Below are 17,447 nucleotides of genomic sequence, written 5' to 3' on the forward strand. Positions count from 1 at the left end.
GCCAGTAGCCATTCAATGTGGGCCGTACAGCATTTAAAGATTTTGAATGGGTTTCAACAAGGATATGGAGTAGTCCAGCTTCAAGAAACGATCAGAATCTTCATGGGCAGCTACGGGAGTTACCTTTAGAATGTCAAGAGCACATCATAATGATGAGCTGCCCGGTTTGACAGATTCTATATTAATATTGATTCAATATCTACATATTGACACAGACACACACATGCACACAATTAATAATTACAAAGAAGAAGGTCATATTGGCATAAGAGTGTGTTGAGTGAGAGCGAGAGAGGGCGTGCGAGAGACATCAATCATGTATGAGCACGGGTCTGAGACATTCTAGGGCTGTAATCCCTGAGTAATTATCGACATCTCTCCCATGAAAGCTTAATTCTACCTCGACTTCCGTTTAACTGTACGATAAATCATAATTGCAAGGTCAACGGAAAAGCTGAAGAGGATCGATTCCTCAGCAGGGATGGGAAGGAGAAGCAGGAGTCTGACGGAGTCACGGGAAGGGGAAGCAGGAGTCTGACGGAGTCACAGGAAGGAGAAACAGGAGTCTGACGGAGTCACAGGAAGGAGAAGCAGGAGTCTGACAGAGTCACGGGAAGGGGAAGCAGGAGTCTGACGGAGTCACAGGAAGGAGAAACAGGAGTCTGACGGAGTCACAGGAAGGAGAAGCAGGAGTCTGACGGAGTCACAGGAAGGAGAAGCAGGAGTCTGACGGAGTCACAGGAAGGAGAAGCAGGAGTCTGACGGAGTCACAGGAAGGAGAAGCAGGAGAGTCTGACGGAGTCACAGGAAGGAGAAACAGGAGTCTGACAGAGTCACAGGAAGGAGAAACAGGAGAGTCTGACGGAGTCACAGGAAGGAGAAACAGGAGTCTGACGGAGTCACAGGAAGGAGAAACAGGAGTCTGACGGAGTCACAGGAAGGAGAAACAGGAGTCTGACGGAGTCACAGGAAGGAGAAACAGGAGTCTGACGGAGTCACAGGAAGGAGAAGCAGGAGAGTCTGACGGAGTCACAGGAAGGAGAAACAGGAGTCTGACGGAGTCCACCAGGGGGGTTCACCAGTGATCTGAGCGGTGCCCAGAGACCGGGGTGTTGTTGGGGAGACGGGATTAGGAGCAGAGAGGAAGACGCTGTGTAGCCCGCGGAGGCTGGAGGACCTATCTGTCTGCACAGGGAGGAGGAGCGTTGGGGCGGCGCCGCTCTTGGAGTGGAGGTTATTGTTGGAGGAGCAGGAGGGGAGGAAGAGATGGAGGACTATCTCTCTATTCCAGGCCTTCGCCTGGGGGCTTTACCAGCAGCAAATCAACATTCTCAACGTTTTCTAAAGAAAAGCTATCTCAGTGCAGTCCGATAGCCGGCTCAATCACTGTTCACACACAAGGACACGGGGTCACGCCTCCCGCTCCCTCTCCCTGATTGTCGCGTCAAAAGTGAACTTTTTAAAATGGAGAGATTATTTCCCCAAAGTCAACAACATGTACACGAGCGCTTACTGCCTGGTGGAAGCTCCCCTCCAAGCACTTACACACACACACAAACACACACACAAACTCTTAAAAACACAGTCCCCTTCCTGCCCAATTCATTTCCCGCAAGACAATTTTCCATTTGCACCTCCGACGGCCCCATCCCCGCCTCCTAGATGTGATGTACAAATCAACCTGACAAGAAACACCACTTCTGGCCAGCTCCCCCCCCTGACCCCCCCCCCCCCCGTCAGTCAGCCGCCTGTCCTGGCCCTATGCATGCACCCCTCTCTGATGCCCCCTGATCTCTTCCTCTCTCTCATCCCTCCAGGGAGCACAATGCCATTGTACTACGGGAAATAAATACATGAATAAGAAGGAGCCAAGCTAATACAACATTTCCATTTTATTTGTTACTTCTGAATGAGTATTAAGAGGTGGGGAGGAGAGTGGACATGATTAAGATACAAAGAAAGGAAAGGCGTGTGCGCGCGTGTGTGTGTGTGTGTGTGTGTGTGTGTGTGTGTGTGTGTGTGTGTGTGTGTGTGTGTGTGTGTGTGTGTGTGTGTGTGTGTGTGTGTGTGTGTGTGTGGCTGTTCTTTTGTTGGCGGGACAGCTTGTGGACAAGTCTATTTTGAATATCAAAAGGAGATGAGGAACAGAGTGAAATAGATTAGGAATTGAGATATTACTACTACAACTCGGAGAGGTCGGAGGTCAGGACTGAGTGTGCGTGTGTGTGTGTGTGTGTGTCTGGCATGTTCAGCTGAAGGAGACGAGGGAGGTTCAAGTGTGTATGGTTGTTTACGCCTGGACAAGATTGCATACACTGCAGTATGGGGGTCTTGAGTGTGTGTGTGTGTGTGTATGTGTGCATGTGTGTGTGTGTGTGTGTGTGTGTGTGTGTGTGTGTGTGTGTGTGTGTGTGCGTTCGGTTTCCTCTTTTCCCATACAGCAAAAGCCATTATCCAAAAAAATGTTTTCTCTGCGCAATATCGCGAAGCAGTGCAACGAACGAACATAGGAGACAGATAAATAAATAAACAAACATAAATAAATAAACAGGGAAAGAAATCAAATTGAAAAGTCCATCAATGCATAATGCAGTGGGCGCAGGCCTAGGACCCGAGGTACCGCCCTGTTGACCGGTGGTGCCCCCCCCCACCCAGACCGCAGAGAGACAGTCCACAGGCAGAAGGTGTTTCCAGTGGTGTGATGCCCCCCCCCACCCAGACCACAGAGAGACAGTCCACAGGCAGAAGGTGTTTCCAGTGGTGTGATGTGGTGTGATGCCCCCCCCCCACCCAGACCGCAGAGTGACAGTCCACAGGCAGAAGGTGTTTCCATTGGTGTGGTGCCCCCCCCCAAACCGCCCCCCCACCCCCCCCTCCCACCCAGACCGCAGAGAGACAGTCAACAGGCAGACAGTGTTTCCAGGTGTAGGGCATCACGAACGGAGGAGTCACGATAACTTACATCAAAAGCAGGAAAAATGTTATTTTCATCATTTATTCATGTTGACAGGGATTGAACCCTGGTATGTTTCTGTGCAGCAGGTCCCCACACACACACACACACACACACACACACACACACACACACACACACACACACACACACACACACACACACACACACACACACACACACACACACACACACACACACACACACACACACACACACACGTCCCTATACATGGCTCTGCTTCCAAAAGCATTTAATACTACAGTCCCGCACACACGCAGCGTGCACGACGCTGTGCACCAACGCACTAGATGCACACGGCTCCTGACGGGGAGGCGGCCCAGATGTGACCACATATGGAACCTTAATAACCGCCTCTAGACGAAACGCTGGATTAATCCAAGTGTGCGAGGCGTGCCTCAGACGAGATGGCAAGTAATTAAGCCCCCTGCAAAGCCCTTTGTGTGTGGTTGTGTGTGGTTGCGTGTGTGTGTGTGTGTCTGCGTAAGTTCGCTGCGCACACACATATGCGACACACTCTAATATAGACGATGGCCGCACATAGGCGGCTCACCCTGGAGACAACACACTAGACAACACAGATTCATTTTAAATTCATTAAGGATCAGACATGGGCTGCTCCGCCCGACCCATCACCGCCGCACGCTAGTGGGGGAATGGATACCGCCGCCCTACAGGCCAACAGAAGGACCCCCAACACGCCAAGGGAGGGGGCTCCTGGGGCAGAGACAGGCTCTGGGGGGGTATTAGGGGTTCTACTGGGGCAGAGAGAGGCTCTGGGGGGGTATTAGGGGTTCTACTGGGGCAGAGAGAGGCTCTGGGGGGTGTTAGGGGCAGAGTGAGGCTCTGGGGGGGTATTAGGGGTTATAGTGGGGCAGAGAGAGGCTCTGGGGGGGGGGGGGTATTAGGGGTTCCACTGGGGCAGAGAGAGGCTCTGGGGGGGGGGGGGGTATTAGGGGTTCTACTGGGGCAGAGAGAGGCTCTGGGGGGGTATTAGGGGTTCTACTGGGGCAGAGAGAGGCTCTGGGGGGGGTATTAGGGGCAGAGAGAGGCTCTGGGGGGGGTATTATGGGTTCTACTGGGGCAGAGAGAGGCTCTGGGGGGTATTAGGGGCAGAGAGAGGGTCTGGGGGGGTATTAGGGGCAGAGAGAGGCTCTGGGGGGGGGGGTATTAGGGGTTCTACTGGGGCAGAGAGAGGCTCTGGGGGGGGGGTATCAGGGGTTCTACTTGGGCAGAGACAGGCTCTGGGGGGGTATAGGGGTTCTACTGGGGCAGAGAGAGGCTCTGGGGGGGTATTAGGGGTCCTACTGGGGTAGAGAGGCTCTGGGGGGGGGGGTATTAGGGGTTCTAATGGGGCAGAGAGAGGCTCTGGGGGGGGGGGTATTAGGGGTTCTACTGAGGCAGACAGGCTCTGGGGGGGTATTAGGGGCAGAGAGAGGCATTGGGGGGTATTAGGGGCAGAGAGAGGCTCTGGGGGGGTATCAGTGGTTGTACTGGGGCAGAGAGGCTTTGGGGGTATTAGGGGCAGAGAGAGGCTCTGGGGGGGTATCAGTGGTTGTACTGGGGCAGAGAGAGGCTCTGGGGGGTATCAGGGGTTGTACTGTTGCAGAGAGGCTCTGGGGGGGTATCAGGGGTTGTACTGGGGCAGAGAGAGGCTCTGGGGGGGTATTAGGGGCAGAGAGAGGCTCTGGGGGGTGTTAGGGGCAGAGAGAGGCTCTGGGGGGGTATCAGGGGTTGTACTGGGGCAGAGAGAGGCTCTGGGGGGGGGGGGGGTATTAGGGGTTCTACTGGGGCAGAGAGAGGCTCTGGGGGGGGGGTATTAGGGGTTCTCCTGGGGCAGAGAGAGGCTCTGGGGGGGGTATTAGGGGTTCTACTGGGGCAGAGAGAGGCTCTGGGGGGGGGGGGGTATTATGGGTTCTACTGGGGCAGAGACAGGCTCTGGGGGGGTATTAGGGGCAGAGAGAGGCTCTGGGGGGGTATCAGTGGTTGTACTGGGGCAGAGAGAGGCTCTGGGGGGTATCAGGGGTTGTACTGGTGCAGAGAGGCTCTGGGGGGTATTAGGGGCAGAGAGAGGCTCTGGGGGGGGGATTAGGGGTTGTACTGGGGCAGAGAGAGGCTCTGGGGGGGTATTAGTGGCAGAGAGAGGCTCAGGGGGGGTATTAGGGGCAGAGAGAGGCCCTGGGGGGGTATCAGGGGTTGTACTGGTGCAGAGAGGCTCTGGGGGGGTATCAGGGGCAGAGAGAGGCTCTGGGGGGGTATCAGGGGCAGAGAGAGGCTCTGGGGGGGTATTAGGGGCAGAGAGAGGCTCTGGGGGGGTATCAGGGGTTGTACTGGGGCAGAGAGGCTCTGGGGGGGTATTAGTGGCAGAGAGAGGCTCTGGGGGGGTATCAGGGGCAGAGAGAGGCTCTGGGGGGGTAACAGGGGTTGTACTGGGATCAGGGGTTACTCTCGGTGATCCCTGATCAACGAGGGCGGCCCGAGAGAGACGTGTTGTCAGCACAATGTCTGCCCAGTGGCCCCGGTGCCAACAGAGGCTTTGAGGAGCAGGTGGGCGGCTGGGAACAACGCCTATGTACTGGTTAAAGGCCAGCAGGTAAAGGCTGGGAACAACGCCTTTGTACTGGTTAAAGGCCAGCAGGTAAAGGCTGGGAACAACGCCTATGTACTGGTTAAAGGCCAGCAGAATGGAACAAGGTAAAGCATGTTGGTGTATCAGAGGCAGAGGTTTGGTAGTTTGGAGGTTTGGTTTAAAATCCGCCCGCGAGGCTCAGGTAAGATAGTAGTGAGGCAACCGAGGGAAACGTCTAGATGGGTGCTTCCTAGCCAGGGATATAAAGTGCTTATTTAATGACGGAAGTGAAGACGGAGTCGGTGGAAATTGGATGTGGATCGAATTACACAACGCTTACACTCCCCTTACCTGATGCTTTGGCTGTGTGGGGTTAGCCCCTAAAAGGATAGGAAGCGAGACTGATCAAGACACCAGCAAAGGGCTGGCACGACCTCAGAGCACACAGTAATCCGTCGGCCAGAAGAGGACTCAGTCTTCTGTTTCCCTGCTGTTTTCTTTACTTTTCATTTGAAGTGAGAGAGTGAGTTCTCAGCCCTGACGTCTCAACGAATATTTTTCTAATTTCTTCCTTCAGAAACCCTTTAATAGCCTCAACCCTGGCGCCCGGAAGAAAACAATGACTTTCAACCCCCTCCCCTCCATCCCCCACCCCCAAACACACACACACACCCTATTTCCCATCACTCGTCCCTTTCCTTTTTTCCAGGATCATCTCCTCCTCCTCTTTGTAGTCGCCCAGGCCTCGGCCGTGCTCCAGTGTCCGCCGCCACGCATTGTGACAGTCGAAATGAAAGCCCAGAGAAATCTCATCTTCTTATGAACGCTCCGGGGCATTCCCGACTCGTGGGTCTTAAAGAAGGAGAGAAAAAAGAGAAGGAGGGAACGGAGCGAAAACACCCTTTCTCCGTCATCTCCGTGTGGCACAAGCAGACAGCGGCGCCCGGTAACTAAGCTGTTATTTCCACACCGTCGGGGCTCTAAAGTTAATCAATGCTTGGTGCGCGCGTGTGATTGGGCGCGGCGGGGGCCTTTCAGCATACGCACACATCCCTGCGCTGCAGCTCCTCTCTTTTTTCTTTTTTCGGAATGAAGAGAAATGACTGGAAGCCGTTAAATGTCCTCCACTACCCGAGATACCGAAATGTGATCTTTGAATACTCACACATACCTCAAGCAAAACGCTTTCATGCTCAGTTAAGATTTAATACCTCGCGGCAACACATCCAGCTGTCAGTGTGCTTATCTTGAAATGAAAGTTATCTTGTGTTTAAAGTCTGGAAGAGTGAACTGGAAATCAGGCGTTCATTGTCAGAGGAAATGCTTTCCACGATTGCGTAAAGGTGCACAGGTGGGTTATCGACAGATTTTAAAGGAAACATTTGGGGGTCTCCGTGCAACGTCGATTTGTTTCTTCATCTTCACCTTTATCTAGATAGTATCATCGAGGAGCAAGGAGTGCGTTTAGCGGGGGAAAAAGGAAGCAAAAATAAACGGTGGAACCTGCCGGTAAACATCGCCGTCACACTGCCCTGATTGAAACCTCAAGGTCTCACACAGACCGACTACCGGGACAGAGACGCCGATGGAGGAAAGAGCGAGAGAAGGCAAAATACCAACGAGAGAGCGGGCAGAAGTGGTGAAAAGGAGCTGATGTTCCCCTGGGAAAAGCTGTATGGCCAGCCCGCTGTCAGAGTGTGCGCGCAAAGCAAAGAAAAAAATTATAGCGATATATATATTTATATAGATGTATAATATATAAACAAACAAATAAAGGTCTCAGGGGCCAGGCTGTATGGGCCCCATCTGCAAGAGATTTTTTCAAGCCCTGAGCCAGCAGAGAGACCCAGCAGGGAGACCCAGCAGAGAGACCCAGCAGTGAGACCCAGCAGAGAGACCCAGCAGAGAGACCCAGCAGAGAGACCCAGCAGAGAGACCCAGCAGAGAGAACCAGCAGAGAGACCCAGCAGAGAGACCCAGCAGAGAGACCCAGCAGTGAGACCGTGCAGTGAGACCCAGCAGTGAGACCCAGCAGTGAGACCCAGCAGTGAGACCCAGCAGAGAGACCCAGCAGTGAGACCCAGCAGAGAGACCCAGCAGTGAGACCCAGCAGAGAGACCCAGCAGAGAGACCCAGCAGAGAGACCCAGCAGTGAGACCCAGCAGTGAGACCCAGCAGAGAGACCCAGCAGAGAGACCCAGCAGAGAGACCCAGCAGTGAGACCGTGCAGTGAGACCGTGCAGTGAGACCCAGCAGTGAGACCCAGCAGTGGGACCCAGCAGTGAGACCCAGCAGTGAGACCGTGCAGTGAGACCCAGAGACCCAGCAGTGTGACCCAGCAGTGTGACCCAGCAGTGGGACCCAGCAGTGGGACCCAGCAGTGGGACCCAGCAGTGGGACCCAGCAGTGAGACCGTGCAGTGAGACCCAGAGACCCAGCAGTGAGACCCAGCAGTGAGACCCAGCAGTGAGACCCAGAGACCCAGCAGTGGGACCCAGCAGTGAGACCGTGCAGTGAGACCCAGAGACCCAGAGACCCAGCAGTGAGACCCAGCAGTGAGACCCAGAGACCCAGCAGTGGGACCCAGCAGTGAGACCGTGCAGTGAGACCCATAGACCTGCAGTGGACCAGGCTCTCCTCAGCCTCTTCAGCCCCCCCCCTCCCCCACTACTTTTTCCCTCAATCCCACGTGTTCGTCTTTCCAAAGCCTGCCACTAGCCAGTGATAGCCTAGTACTCAACATACGAGTGTTCCTAAATCTCTCCAATACTCAGCGGACGGCCGGCTGGCGTGGCTGTGAAGCGGGTTCATCCCACCGGACCACAACGCCAGCCTGAGCTCCGGCTCTCACCGCGCTGCAGAGTGCCGCCGCAGCTTTACCTCAGTCCCATGCGTTGCCAACAGCGCGTTCTATTCCTACCGTCAGATTGCCACCATTGGGAACGTTTTGACATGTATGCAAGTAACCCTTCAGAAAATAATTCCTTGAAAAGTAAAACTCATGATATCACATTGACACATGGGAAGAGTCATTTGGATACAATGTAGACAAACAAAACGTCAAGCTGTGATAAGTTGAGAAACCTCACACGCACAAGAACAATTTATAAAATATGACAGCCCAGAGCATTCTCAATCCCTGAAAAATACAAGAGTAGGGGAACTCAGTTGAACCTCATCCCTAGATCAATACTTTCCCTTCCGAGGTATCCATTTCATCGCCTCCCCCAAACCGCTCAGCACGCCTCCATTCTCCCACACTGCTCCCTGTGTCTTCTCCCACCAGGGCACCTCTTCCCTCACCTCTTAGCCAACGTTACCAATTGCTGCACTTTTACAGTCTTTAGTTCAACAACAAGCCGGCCTTTATTCCACCTCTCCCGCTCCCTGTGAGAATACCTTTATTCCAACTCTCCTGCTCCCTATGAGAATGCCTTTATTCCACCTCTCCCGCTCCCTGTGAGAACCCCGTTATTTCCTCTCTCTCTCTCTCTCTGTGTTCAGCCCTGGCCTGACCCTGAACGCCGCCCGGCTCCTCACCTTGCAGCTCTCCGCTCTTGCTGTACAGCTCTCTCCGCTGCTCTCTCAGGTAGGCGCTCATGCTGATGGCGTGAGAGGACGATTCAAACCTGCAGGACAGACAACACACACAGGTGAAGGAGGAGAGCCACCTCTGGAGCCGGCGCTGGTAGGAGCTAAACCCCTGGACAGCGCCTCAGTCATCCAGTGTTACTAGGACAAGGTTCACAGCTGGTGCTAACTCACAAAGGGTGGTTAAGGGTCAAATCAAGGTTCAATCAAAGGCCTTGGAGGTTTAAAGTTAAAGAGTCTGTTTACAGGTGCAGAGGAAACTGCAGTGAGATTAGCCTGTGCTTCAGTTGAGATAGGGACTGCTGTCGCAGTGAGTATGAACCCGCTCCGTTAGTATAATCGACCCTAGATTTAAATCCTCATTAGCCATAGATCAGTCACCAAGGCGCAGTGGGAGAGTGTTTCTAGTAGAGTGTTTCCTAACCCTAACCCTAACCCTAATCCTCATTAGCCATAGATCAGTCACCAAGGCGGCGTGGGAGAGTGTTTCTAGTAGAGTGTTTCCTAACCCTAACCCTAATCCTCATTAGCCATAGATCAGTCACCAAGGTGGCGTGGGAGAGTGTTTCTTACTTGAAGAGGGACTGCTTGGCTCGCTGGGGTCTCTTCTTGGCAAAGAAGGCAGCGAACTCACTGCCGGTGCTGGCGTAGGACAGCTGGCTGGACGGCTCTGTGGCACTGCGGCTGTTCTTCACGTCCAGGTAGTCCATGAGCAGGACCTGGAGAACACCACAGCCAGTCAGGAGTCAGGCACTGGGCCAACTGGAGCACCGTGTCAGCAGCATATCCATGGCGCTCTACTTGTGCATACAAATCCCGTCGCTGCTGGGATTACCATTCCTCAAGGTAACAGAAGAAGCCCCAGCTAATAGATGAGGGAGAGCAGAATACATTTAAGGAAAGAATAGAAAACTAGAATATTCAAAAGCCTCAATCGTCAATAGGACTGGCACGAACACCGAGTAGCCAACTCTAGACAAGATAGAAGAGACGAGACCATGTAATCATTATATTGTGAAGCGTTAAAGTAATATTTCAAATCGTGTCCATGTCCTAACCTTCTCAGCGCTCACTTATTGAATGACAACGCATTCACTTGAGAATGTAATACTGTTTACACTTTTCAAACTGTCAAACTATTGTTTTTTTCTGTCCTCGAGAAAAGAGGTTGTATTCAGATACAGAAGGCAAAAAAAAATCACACCATAATGCACGACACTTTGCTGCAACAGGAAGTGCAAAAAACTTCCTAAATGGGAGAAATCCAAACGTCAGCCAAGACGGAGCCAAAAACATTGATGAATTTGACGACGGCCATTAAAGTCCCATCTTCCATTTCCCCGATCTGTCTCCTTGATCCATGGTGTAACACATCAGCGTGGCATCACGGCTCATAAAACTCTTATCAACTTCTAACAATAGCGCCATCCCATACATTCCCGTCCTGGCATTGGACTCGGCCTACTCCATCATTCTATCTCTGGACGGTTCTTACCGGCACTCACATGAACGCTCATTTTTCAAACGCTCTCATCCTTCAGCTCGTTCCTCTTCCGTCCTCAAACCCCATCCCCCCCCCCAATCTGCTCCATCTCTCCTCTTTCTTATCCAACTCCAAACCTCGTCTGAACACGCATGTTCCTGAAATAGCCGTGCGTTTCTAATAGCTCCATCATTTAGCAGGCCCATTTAGCCCGCGTTCGTTCTGACGTAGCGGTGGCGGCTAGGCCGGCCCAAAGTGGAACTGAAGTAATGGCCGACCAGATGGAAATCCATCCCACGTGTAATGATGTAATTAACGCCCCGAGAAAGACCCCTCTCTCCTCCAACCACCCCAGTCAGGCAGAGAACGGGAAAGCCTCCACGAGCCAGCAGCGGGGCGAATGTGGCACCCAGGTATGCATACAGCTCCCCAATCTGGGGACCGGAGGCCCTACTATGTTAATGCTGAGCATCTGAGGGGATAATGGTTAATGCTAAATGGACTATCGATATAGAGCTTTCCTAACTAGTGGAGACTCAAAGCGCCTAACAATCACCCATTCATGCACACATTCACTCACAGCGACAGCCAGCTTGTTTGGAGCAGTTAAGGTAAGGGGTCTCAGCGAGGAGGAGCCGGGGATCGAACTAGCAACCTTCCGGTTACCAGCCAACCCGCTAATGCATAGAGCCTTGGCTGTTGCATATGATCATTCCAGCTAATGAAGCTTCATTTCAATTCTCCAAAACAACGTACTGAAAGTCTTGCTGCAGCACCAACACATAGACACATTCTAACAGACCCTCGTGAAACGTTTGCGCTTGGGACCCGCTCGCTCTTGCCTCCCTTTGGAGACACTTTGGTGTCTGCTCCTTGCTAATCCCATCTGCGCATTAATTACTAATGACGAGCTGATGGACCAGGGCCTACGGCCAGCTAGCGAGGGCAATGTGGACTGCAATGAACGTCATTGAAACTGGTGTAATGCAAGCATTGGATTTGCTGAGACCGGTTAGAATATACGATTTATTCTGTTGACGTATCAGTTCACCTGGACCTTAATGTCTTACCTTGCATTCCTCCGTAATGACACGCGACATTTAACTGAAGCAGACAGACCACCAAGAGCAGCTTACACCAGAAAAGGATCTCAATTATATCGTTGGAAACAAAACCAAGTTGTCCTGGAAACAGGTAATCCTCGTTCTCGGGTTACCTTTTGATGCGGCTCCTCTGGATAACAAATTTGGGAGTTGCATTTATGTGAAAAAATTGAATCCAATAAATGAAGCCCATGCAAACTAATTACAAAGAAATTCTGTGGCTTTGCAAACTTCACACAAAGTTTAGCAAGAAGACAAATTAATATGTTGGCGATGCTTGGTAACAGTAAGTGAGTTAGACTCTTCTATCTTATTATAATAGTGCTGCATGTACCCATCTATCATCCCACCCACACACAATCTAATCAAAATCACTTGCTGGCAACAGTTTATGTGCGTACCCATATGAGCACATCTGAACATCCACACGTTCATGTGGTTCTATGCACGCGTACACGCACACACACACACACACACGTTCATGTGGTTCTATGCACGCACACGCACACACACACACACACACACACACACACACACACACACACACACACACACGTTAATGTGCCTAGATACAATGTGCAGGACCACTCACTTCCTGCCTGCCCCTTTCCTGTCAAGTCGAACTAACACAATCTTATTAAATTCCCATTTAATCCAGCCACAGCCCATCACTTCCTGCAGCGGGTGCTTCTCCCTGCTCCCATTACCTCTTATTACTGCCACCTTGAGGAGGGGGGGCTCATTAGTGTCCCAGGGAGGGGCGGGGCCTCGTCTTTAGAGAACTGACACCAGGACGGTCGCCTTCAGCGCTGGACGAGACATGGGAGCCAATGGGAGGGAGGGGGGGGCGGGGTAGGGAGAGAGGGAGAGTGAGAGAGTGAGAGAGTGAGAGAGTGAGTGAGTGAGTGAGTGAGTGAGTGAGTGAGTGAGTGAGTGAGTGAGTGAGTGAGTGAGTGAGTGAGAGAGAGAGAGAGAGAGAGGGGGCAAGAAGACTCACAAACTAGGAACAAAGAGACCCCAAGGGCCTGTAGAAAAAGAAAAGAGAAACAGAGAGAGAAAGTGAAAGGGAGACAGTTAGAGAGACAGTACGAGATAGAGAGAGAGAGTAAGTGAGCCAGAGGTCTCTCTGTCACAGACAGCTTAGGGATGATGAGCAGCGGCATTATCACAGCTGCCAAAACAAAGAGCTGTCTGTCTCCACTCCCTGAGCCAGGCAGCGGTAGCCGCAGCAGAGCACCGATCAGCCAAGCGCAGCCGCACTGGGAGACCATGTGACACAAACAAACACATCAGCTCCGCCACCCCCTCCCCAGGCCAGCACTGGGAGAAAATAACATGAGATAACATTTTGGATTGGTCGGTGGAAATCACTAAAGGGTTCCACATTCGGATGGACGTCCACGACATCGCCATTCACGGTAAAGGGTTGGAGAACATCGTTTGATCGGTGTGCATCTGCAGCGCACATACACACCGATCAAATGAGGCACAGTAACACAACCACAGACACACACAAGCACACACAACCACAGACACACACAGGACCTAAATCCTAATTGAAATTTCAATTCAATCTATTGATATGACTGCAGCAACTTCATCATCGTAGTGGGAGCATTATCTGTTCAAAAGCTAAAAAGCCTATTTTGGAAATTAATTAAAAGGTCTGCATTTCTTTATCACTCTGCACCGTGTCCTCTACATTGTTTTTTGCGTTATTAAATTAATAAATGCCTTCATCTGACGTTCCATTGTTGTTCCCTAGACCCTTTCAGCAGACCCCCGCCTCCACACCTCAATTTATTGTGACTTTATTGCCCTTTGTGTATGTTTGCGTTGTCTTTGTTATTATTAACTTATTATGGGATGAATTTCATCGGTAATCGCTCCGACAACTAGCGCGAGGCCCTTTGAGGTGCACTTTCTGGTGTGAAATGTTTGGGACAAAATAAATGTGCAATAACAAAAGTATGAAAGGTACAATCCAATACAAATATTATTATCATCATGATTATAGTTATTATTTGTCAGAGAGACCAGGTTTGAGTTAAAAACCTGTTTGAATTATTGCTGCAATGACACAGAAATGAGCCTTCAGGAGCGGCCTGGGCAGGCGGGGAAAGACTGTGTGGAGCCGACGTGAGGAGCATCTGTGTAAAACAGGGAGTGGCAGGAGATGTGAGGAAACAGACATCACACCAGGTAAGCAGACCCAGCCAAAAAAGCACATACCTAGTCTTGCGTGTGTGCGTATGTGTGCGTATGTGTGCATCTGTGTGCATCTGTGTGTGTGTGTGTGTGTGTGTGTGTGTGTGTGTGTGCATGCAAGAGTATGCATGTGTGTGCGCCTGCATGAGGGACAGGTGTGTGTGCGTTCATTATTTCTGCCTCTATTGAGCGTAATTATATAAACTAGCCAAGCCCCCAACCACACTAGCCTTGAGAGACTTGGGAAGCGTCCCAAATTCAGTCTGAGCCCACTGAGCTGTGTGGACATATGATATTTACCAAGGGACTCAGGGGCGGGGGGAGAATGATTCCCAGAAGTGTGGCTTTGTAATTCAATATTGGCCCTCTGTGTCTGGCGGCACTGGCGAGCCCTGGCCGGCCGGGCGGCGGCTGGGCGCGGCCGGGCGGCGGAGCGCCGTGGCAGCATCTGTCTGATGAGCGGCGTGCGTCCCTGCACTCTCTCCATTAGCACCCTGACCAGCCTGATTAGCATAACAAATCAGCGGGATCGGCCAGAGAAACATCAGGTTGAGGCTTCCAGGTACGCATGTGTGCTCCGAGAGGTCAATTAGACGGCAATAATAGGACAACGCACGTTTCTAATTTACCCCCCCCCCCCCCCCCCCCCCCCCCCCCCTCTGCCCTTTTTTTTTCCCTCCTAATGATAAAAACAAGCGGGCGAACCAGCGTCTGGTCGATCGTTCATGCGGGGGTTGGAATAAACATCCTTATTGAGTCCCCAGGAGCCACGGCGTGCCCGACGCCTCACCCTCATCCCTGCTCCCGCCGCAGTGCCCTCGCCTGCCCGGGGTGGGCGGTGTAACGCTGGAGTAGCACACGGGACTCATTTACACCGGGATAGGTGGAGGCGCTCTGGACAACACTAACTTATGTGTGGCCATTATCACTGCTTATTATTGAAAATAGGTCGGATTGATCCATGCATACAAGGATGCAGTCAATGCATACTTTGGATGCACACACGCATATGTGGATAAATAAGCATTAGCTACCCCATATAACGTCAAATATACAATGCATGAGATGTTTACGATCAAATCCGGGGGATTCAAAAGAAAAATCTGCATGTCAAAAACCCCAGGGTCTTATTTCCCACCCCTGTGTACCACTCCCCACGCGAAGCGGCTGGTCTGTAGACACAAACTCCACGGGAGAACGCGGTGAATGGAAGCCAGATCGAGTAATGACGGCTCTCCGCCATTTAATTCCACTTAATATCAAACGTTAATTATAGACACGCGCTATAATAAACCTCCTAACCAGCAGTATAATTCGTACTTTGTACCGAGCCATAACTATTCCAAAAGCACTCAACTTTCCATTTGAAAAAATATATAGCCTCAGCCCACTCCCATCTTATATCAAAGACTGCTCAATGTTTCATCAGCGCTGTCCCTCCAGCCCCTCCAGGCCGGAGCAGAGAGCAGAGGGACGTATGGGCTGGGACTGATGAAAGAACCATCCTCCGTTGTTCGAGTACAAGATTAGATCAAATAACGCTAAAGAATTGCCTTGCAGAGCGCATATATATTTGGAATAATATATACAAGTGTGCATACATCACCAAGCATGATATCAGGTGTTAAATCGTTCTTGTGTGCTGAAATCGCTGCAGTGAACAGGACCTTCCTCCCTGCAGTCAGTGCAGCAGCAACATGTTGCCATTCACTGCCTTTTGTTTGTTTTCTGACCTCCTTGCTGTGGCCATCAGACCATGTGTGCTTCCTGACCTCCACCTCACCCACAAGCACCTCCATGTCTGTCAGAAGAACTCTTCGTCTTCCTTTTGGACTGTTGCCTTGATTTAGCGTAATGTTCCATTGATCAGAAGGCTTATTTATATGCATCATCATTCATGCGGTGCCTTTACCACTTATGGTTGAGGTGTTTATTTGGGTGTGTAGAAGGCAGTAGAAAGGAAATTTGCACACGCACATTATTTTAAATTCACACTTTTGCCTTTTGTGCACATGTACGCTTGTAGTATGGATCTTTTGCCCCTTTTTATGTACAAGTCCCCCGGGGAAATTGGGTCCCAAACACAGAGACACATTCACAGCAGGAGTCAGGGAGATGTTACGCTATGATATGCTATGTTGCACCACACGACTACGCCGACTTTCAAATGCGACAGCAGTCATGAGCACAGAGCGAAACGTTGACACGTTGATTAAAGTGCTGACGCCATGAGAGAACAAGGCCATGGTCTGATTAAAAGACAGAGCAAGCCATGACTTTCGTCAGGCGTCTCTTCCTGGCAGCTTCCCTGGTCCCACTCCCCTGGTCCTCCTCCCCTGGTCCTCCTCCCATGGTCCCCCTCCCCTGGTCCCACTCCCATGGTCCCCCTCCCCTGGTCCTCCTCCCCTGGTCCTCCTCCCCTGGTCCTCCTCCCCTGGTCCCCCTCCCCTGGTCCTCCTCCCCTGGTCCCACTCCCCTGGTCCCCCTCCCCTGGTCCCCCTCCCCTGGTCCTCCGCCCCTGGTCCTCCTCCCCTGGTCCCACTCCCCTGGTCCCCCTCCCCTGGTCCTCCTCCCCTGGTCCTCCGCCCCTGGTCCTCCTCCCCTGGTCCTCCTCCCCTTGTCCTCCTCCCCTGGTCCCACTCCCCTGGCAGAGCAAGGTGAGGACATTACATGAAGGAACTCCCCTGTATTTATCCTGTATTTATCCTGTATTTATTGAGACATTTCAGACTCAAAAGTCTAGAGAATAACTCCCTTTTGGCAGGAGCCAATCCGCTGGTGAGGAGAGGATCTGTGTTGATCCCAGCAGCCCTACAGGCAGGAGCAGGGAGGTGACACCATGGGAGGGTTGTGTTCAGAGGGGACGGTGGGCGCGGTGCCGTCGCCGGCTGATGTCTGGAGCAAGTCATTAAAAGTTGGCCCCCCCGAGGACCCGGGTGGGCCAGTGGTCGCCACGGCGCCGAGTCGTGGCGGCTTGTGCAAATGGCGAGCTAATTAACCGGCCTGCTCCCCTCAAACGAAACCCGCCGACGAGGTCAAGGGGGTTTGCCACGAGCTGATTGCGCGGCGACACTGAGATTGCGTACGGTGATCAATTAGTACACCCCCACGCCGCCTCACTCACACCCCGACATCATAAGACGTCAGGGTGGGGGGGGGGGCTGTACTATAGCGTCTGCAATTAACAGACACGTCCGTCTGAGTCACATCTGGGGGAGCCGCTGTGCGTCCGTTTGTTAGGGGGGTGCTGAAACCATCATGATCCAGGATCAGGTTACGGGCCACGTGGGCAGCGGCAGCAGCTGCCGTATGCTTCCTGAAGTGAAAGGTGAGCGTATCAGAGTGCCATCTGTACCGAGGTTGGTCAGAGCCCAGAGCGCCTTTGAAGCCCTGGGGCCTCGGTATCTGAAAGATTGAAAAAGAAATAACCTACATGTCTAAAACACTACCATAACTATAACGCCGTCTCTAATATCCCCCGAGAGCGCGAGGACAAAAGATCTTATGCTAATTCGTTTA

The 17,447-nt window shown here is 52.1% G+C and overlaps 1 protein-coding gene across 1 annotated transcript in view; it reads right to left on the reverse strand.

The window, feature by feature from the left end:
* Positions 1–17,447, reverse strand: part of exoc4 (exocyst complex component 4) — an 81,274-nt gene that overhangs the window by 36,193 nt on the left and 27,634 nt on the right. The window contains exons 9-10 of the mRNA XM_030341599.1: positions 9,708–9,853; positions 9,084–9,172 (exon numbers count right to left, since the gene is read on the reverse strand). Coding sequence (XP_030197459.1) covers positions 9,084–9,172; positions 9,708–9,853 — 235 coding nt within the window. The remainder of the gene's footprint in view (positions 1–9,083; positions 9,173–9,707; positions 9,854–17,447) is intronic.

Source organism: Gadus morhua, chromosome 19 (assembly GCF_902167405.1).
Source record: "Gadus morhua chromosome 19, gadMor3.0, whole genome shotgun sequence".
Taxonomy (NCBI): domain Eukaryota; kingdom Metazoa; phylum Chordata; class Actinopteri; order Gadiformes; family Gadidae; genus Gadus; species Gadus morhua.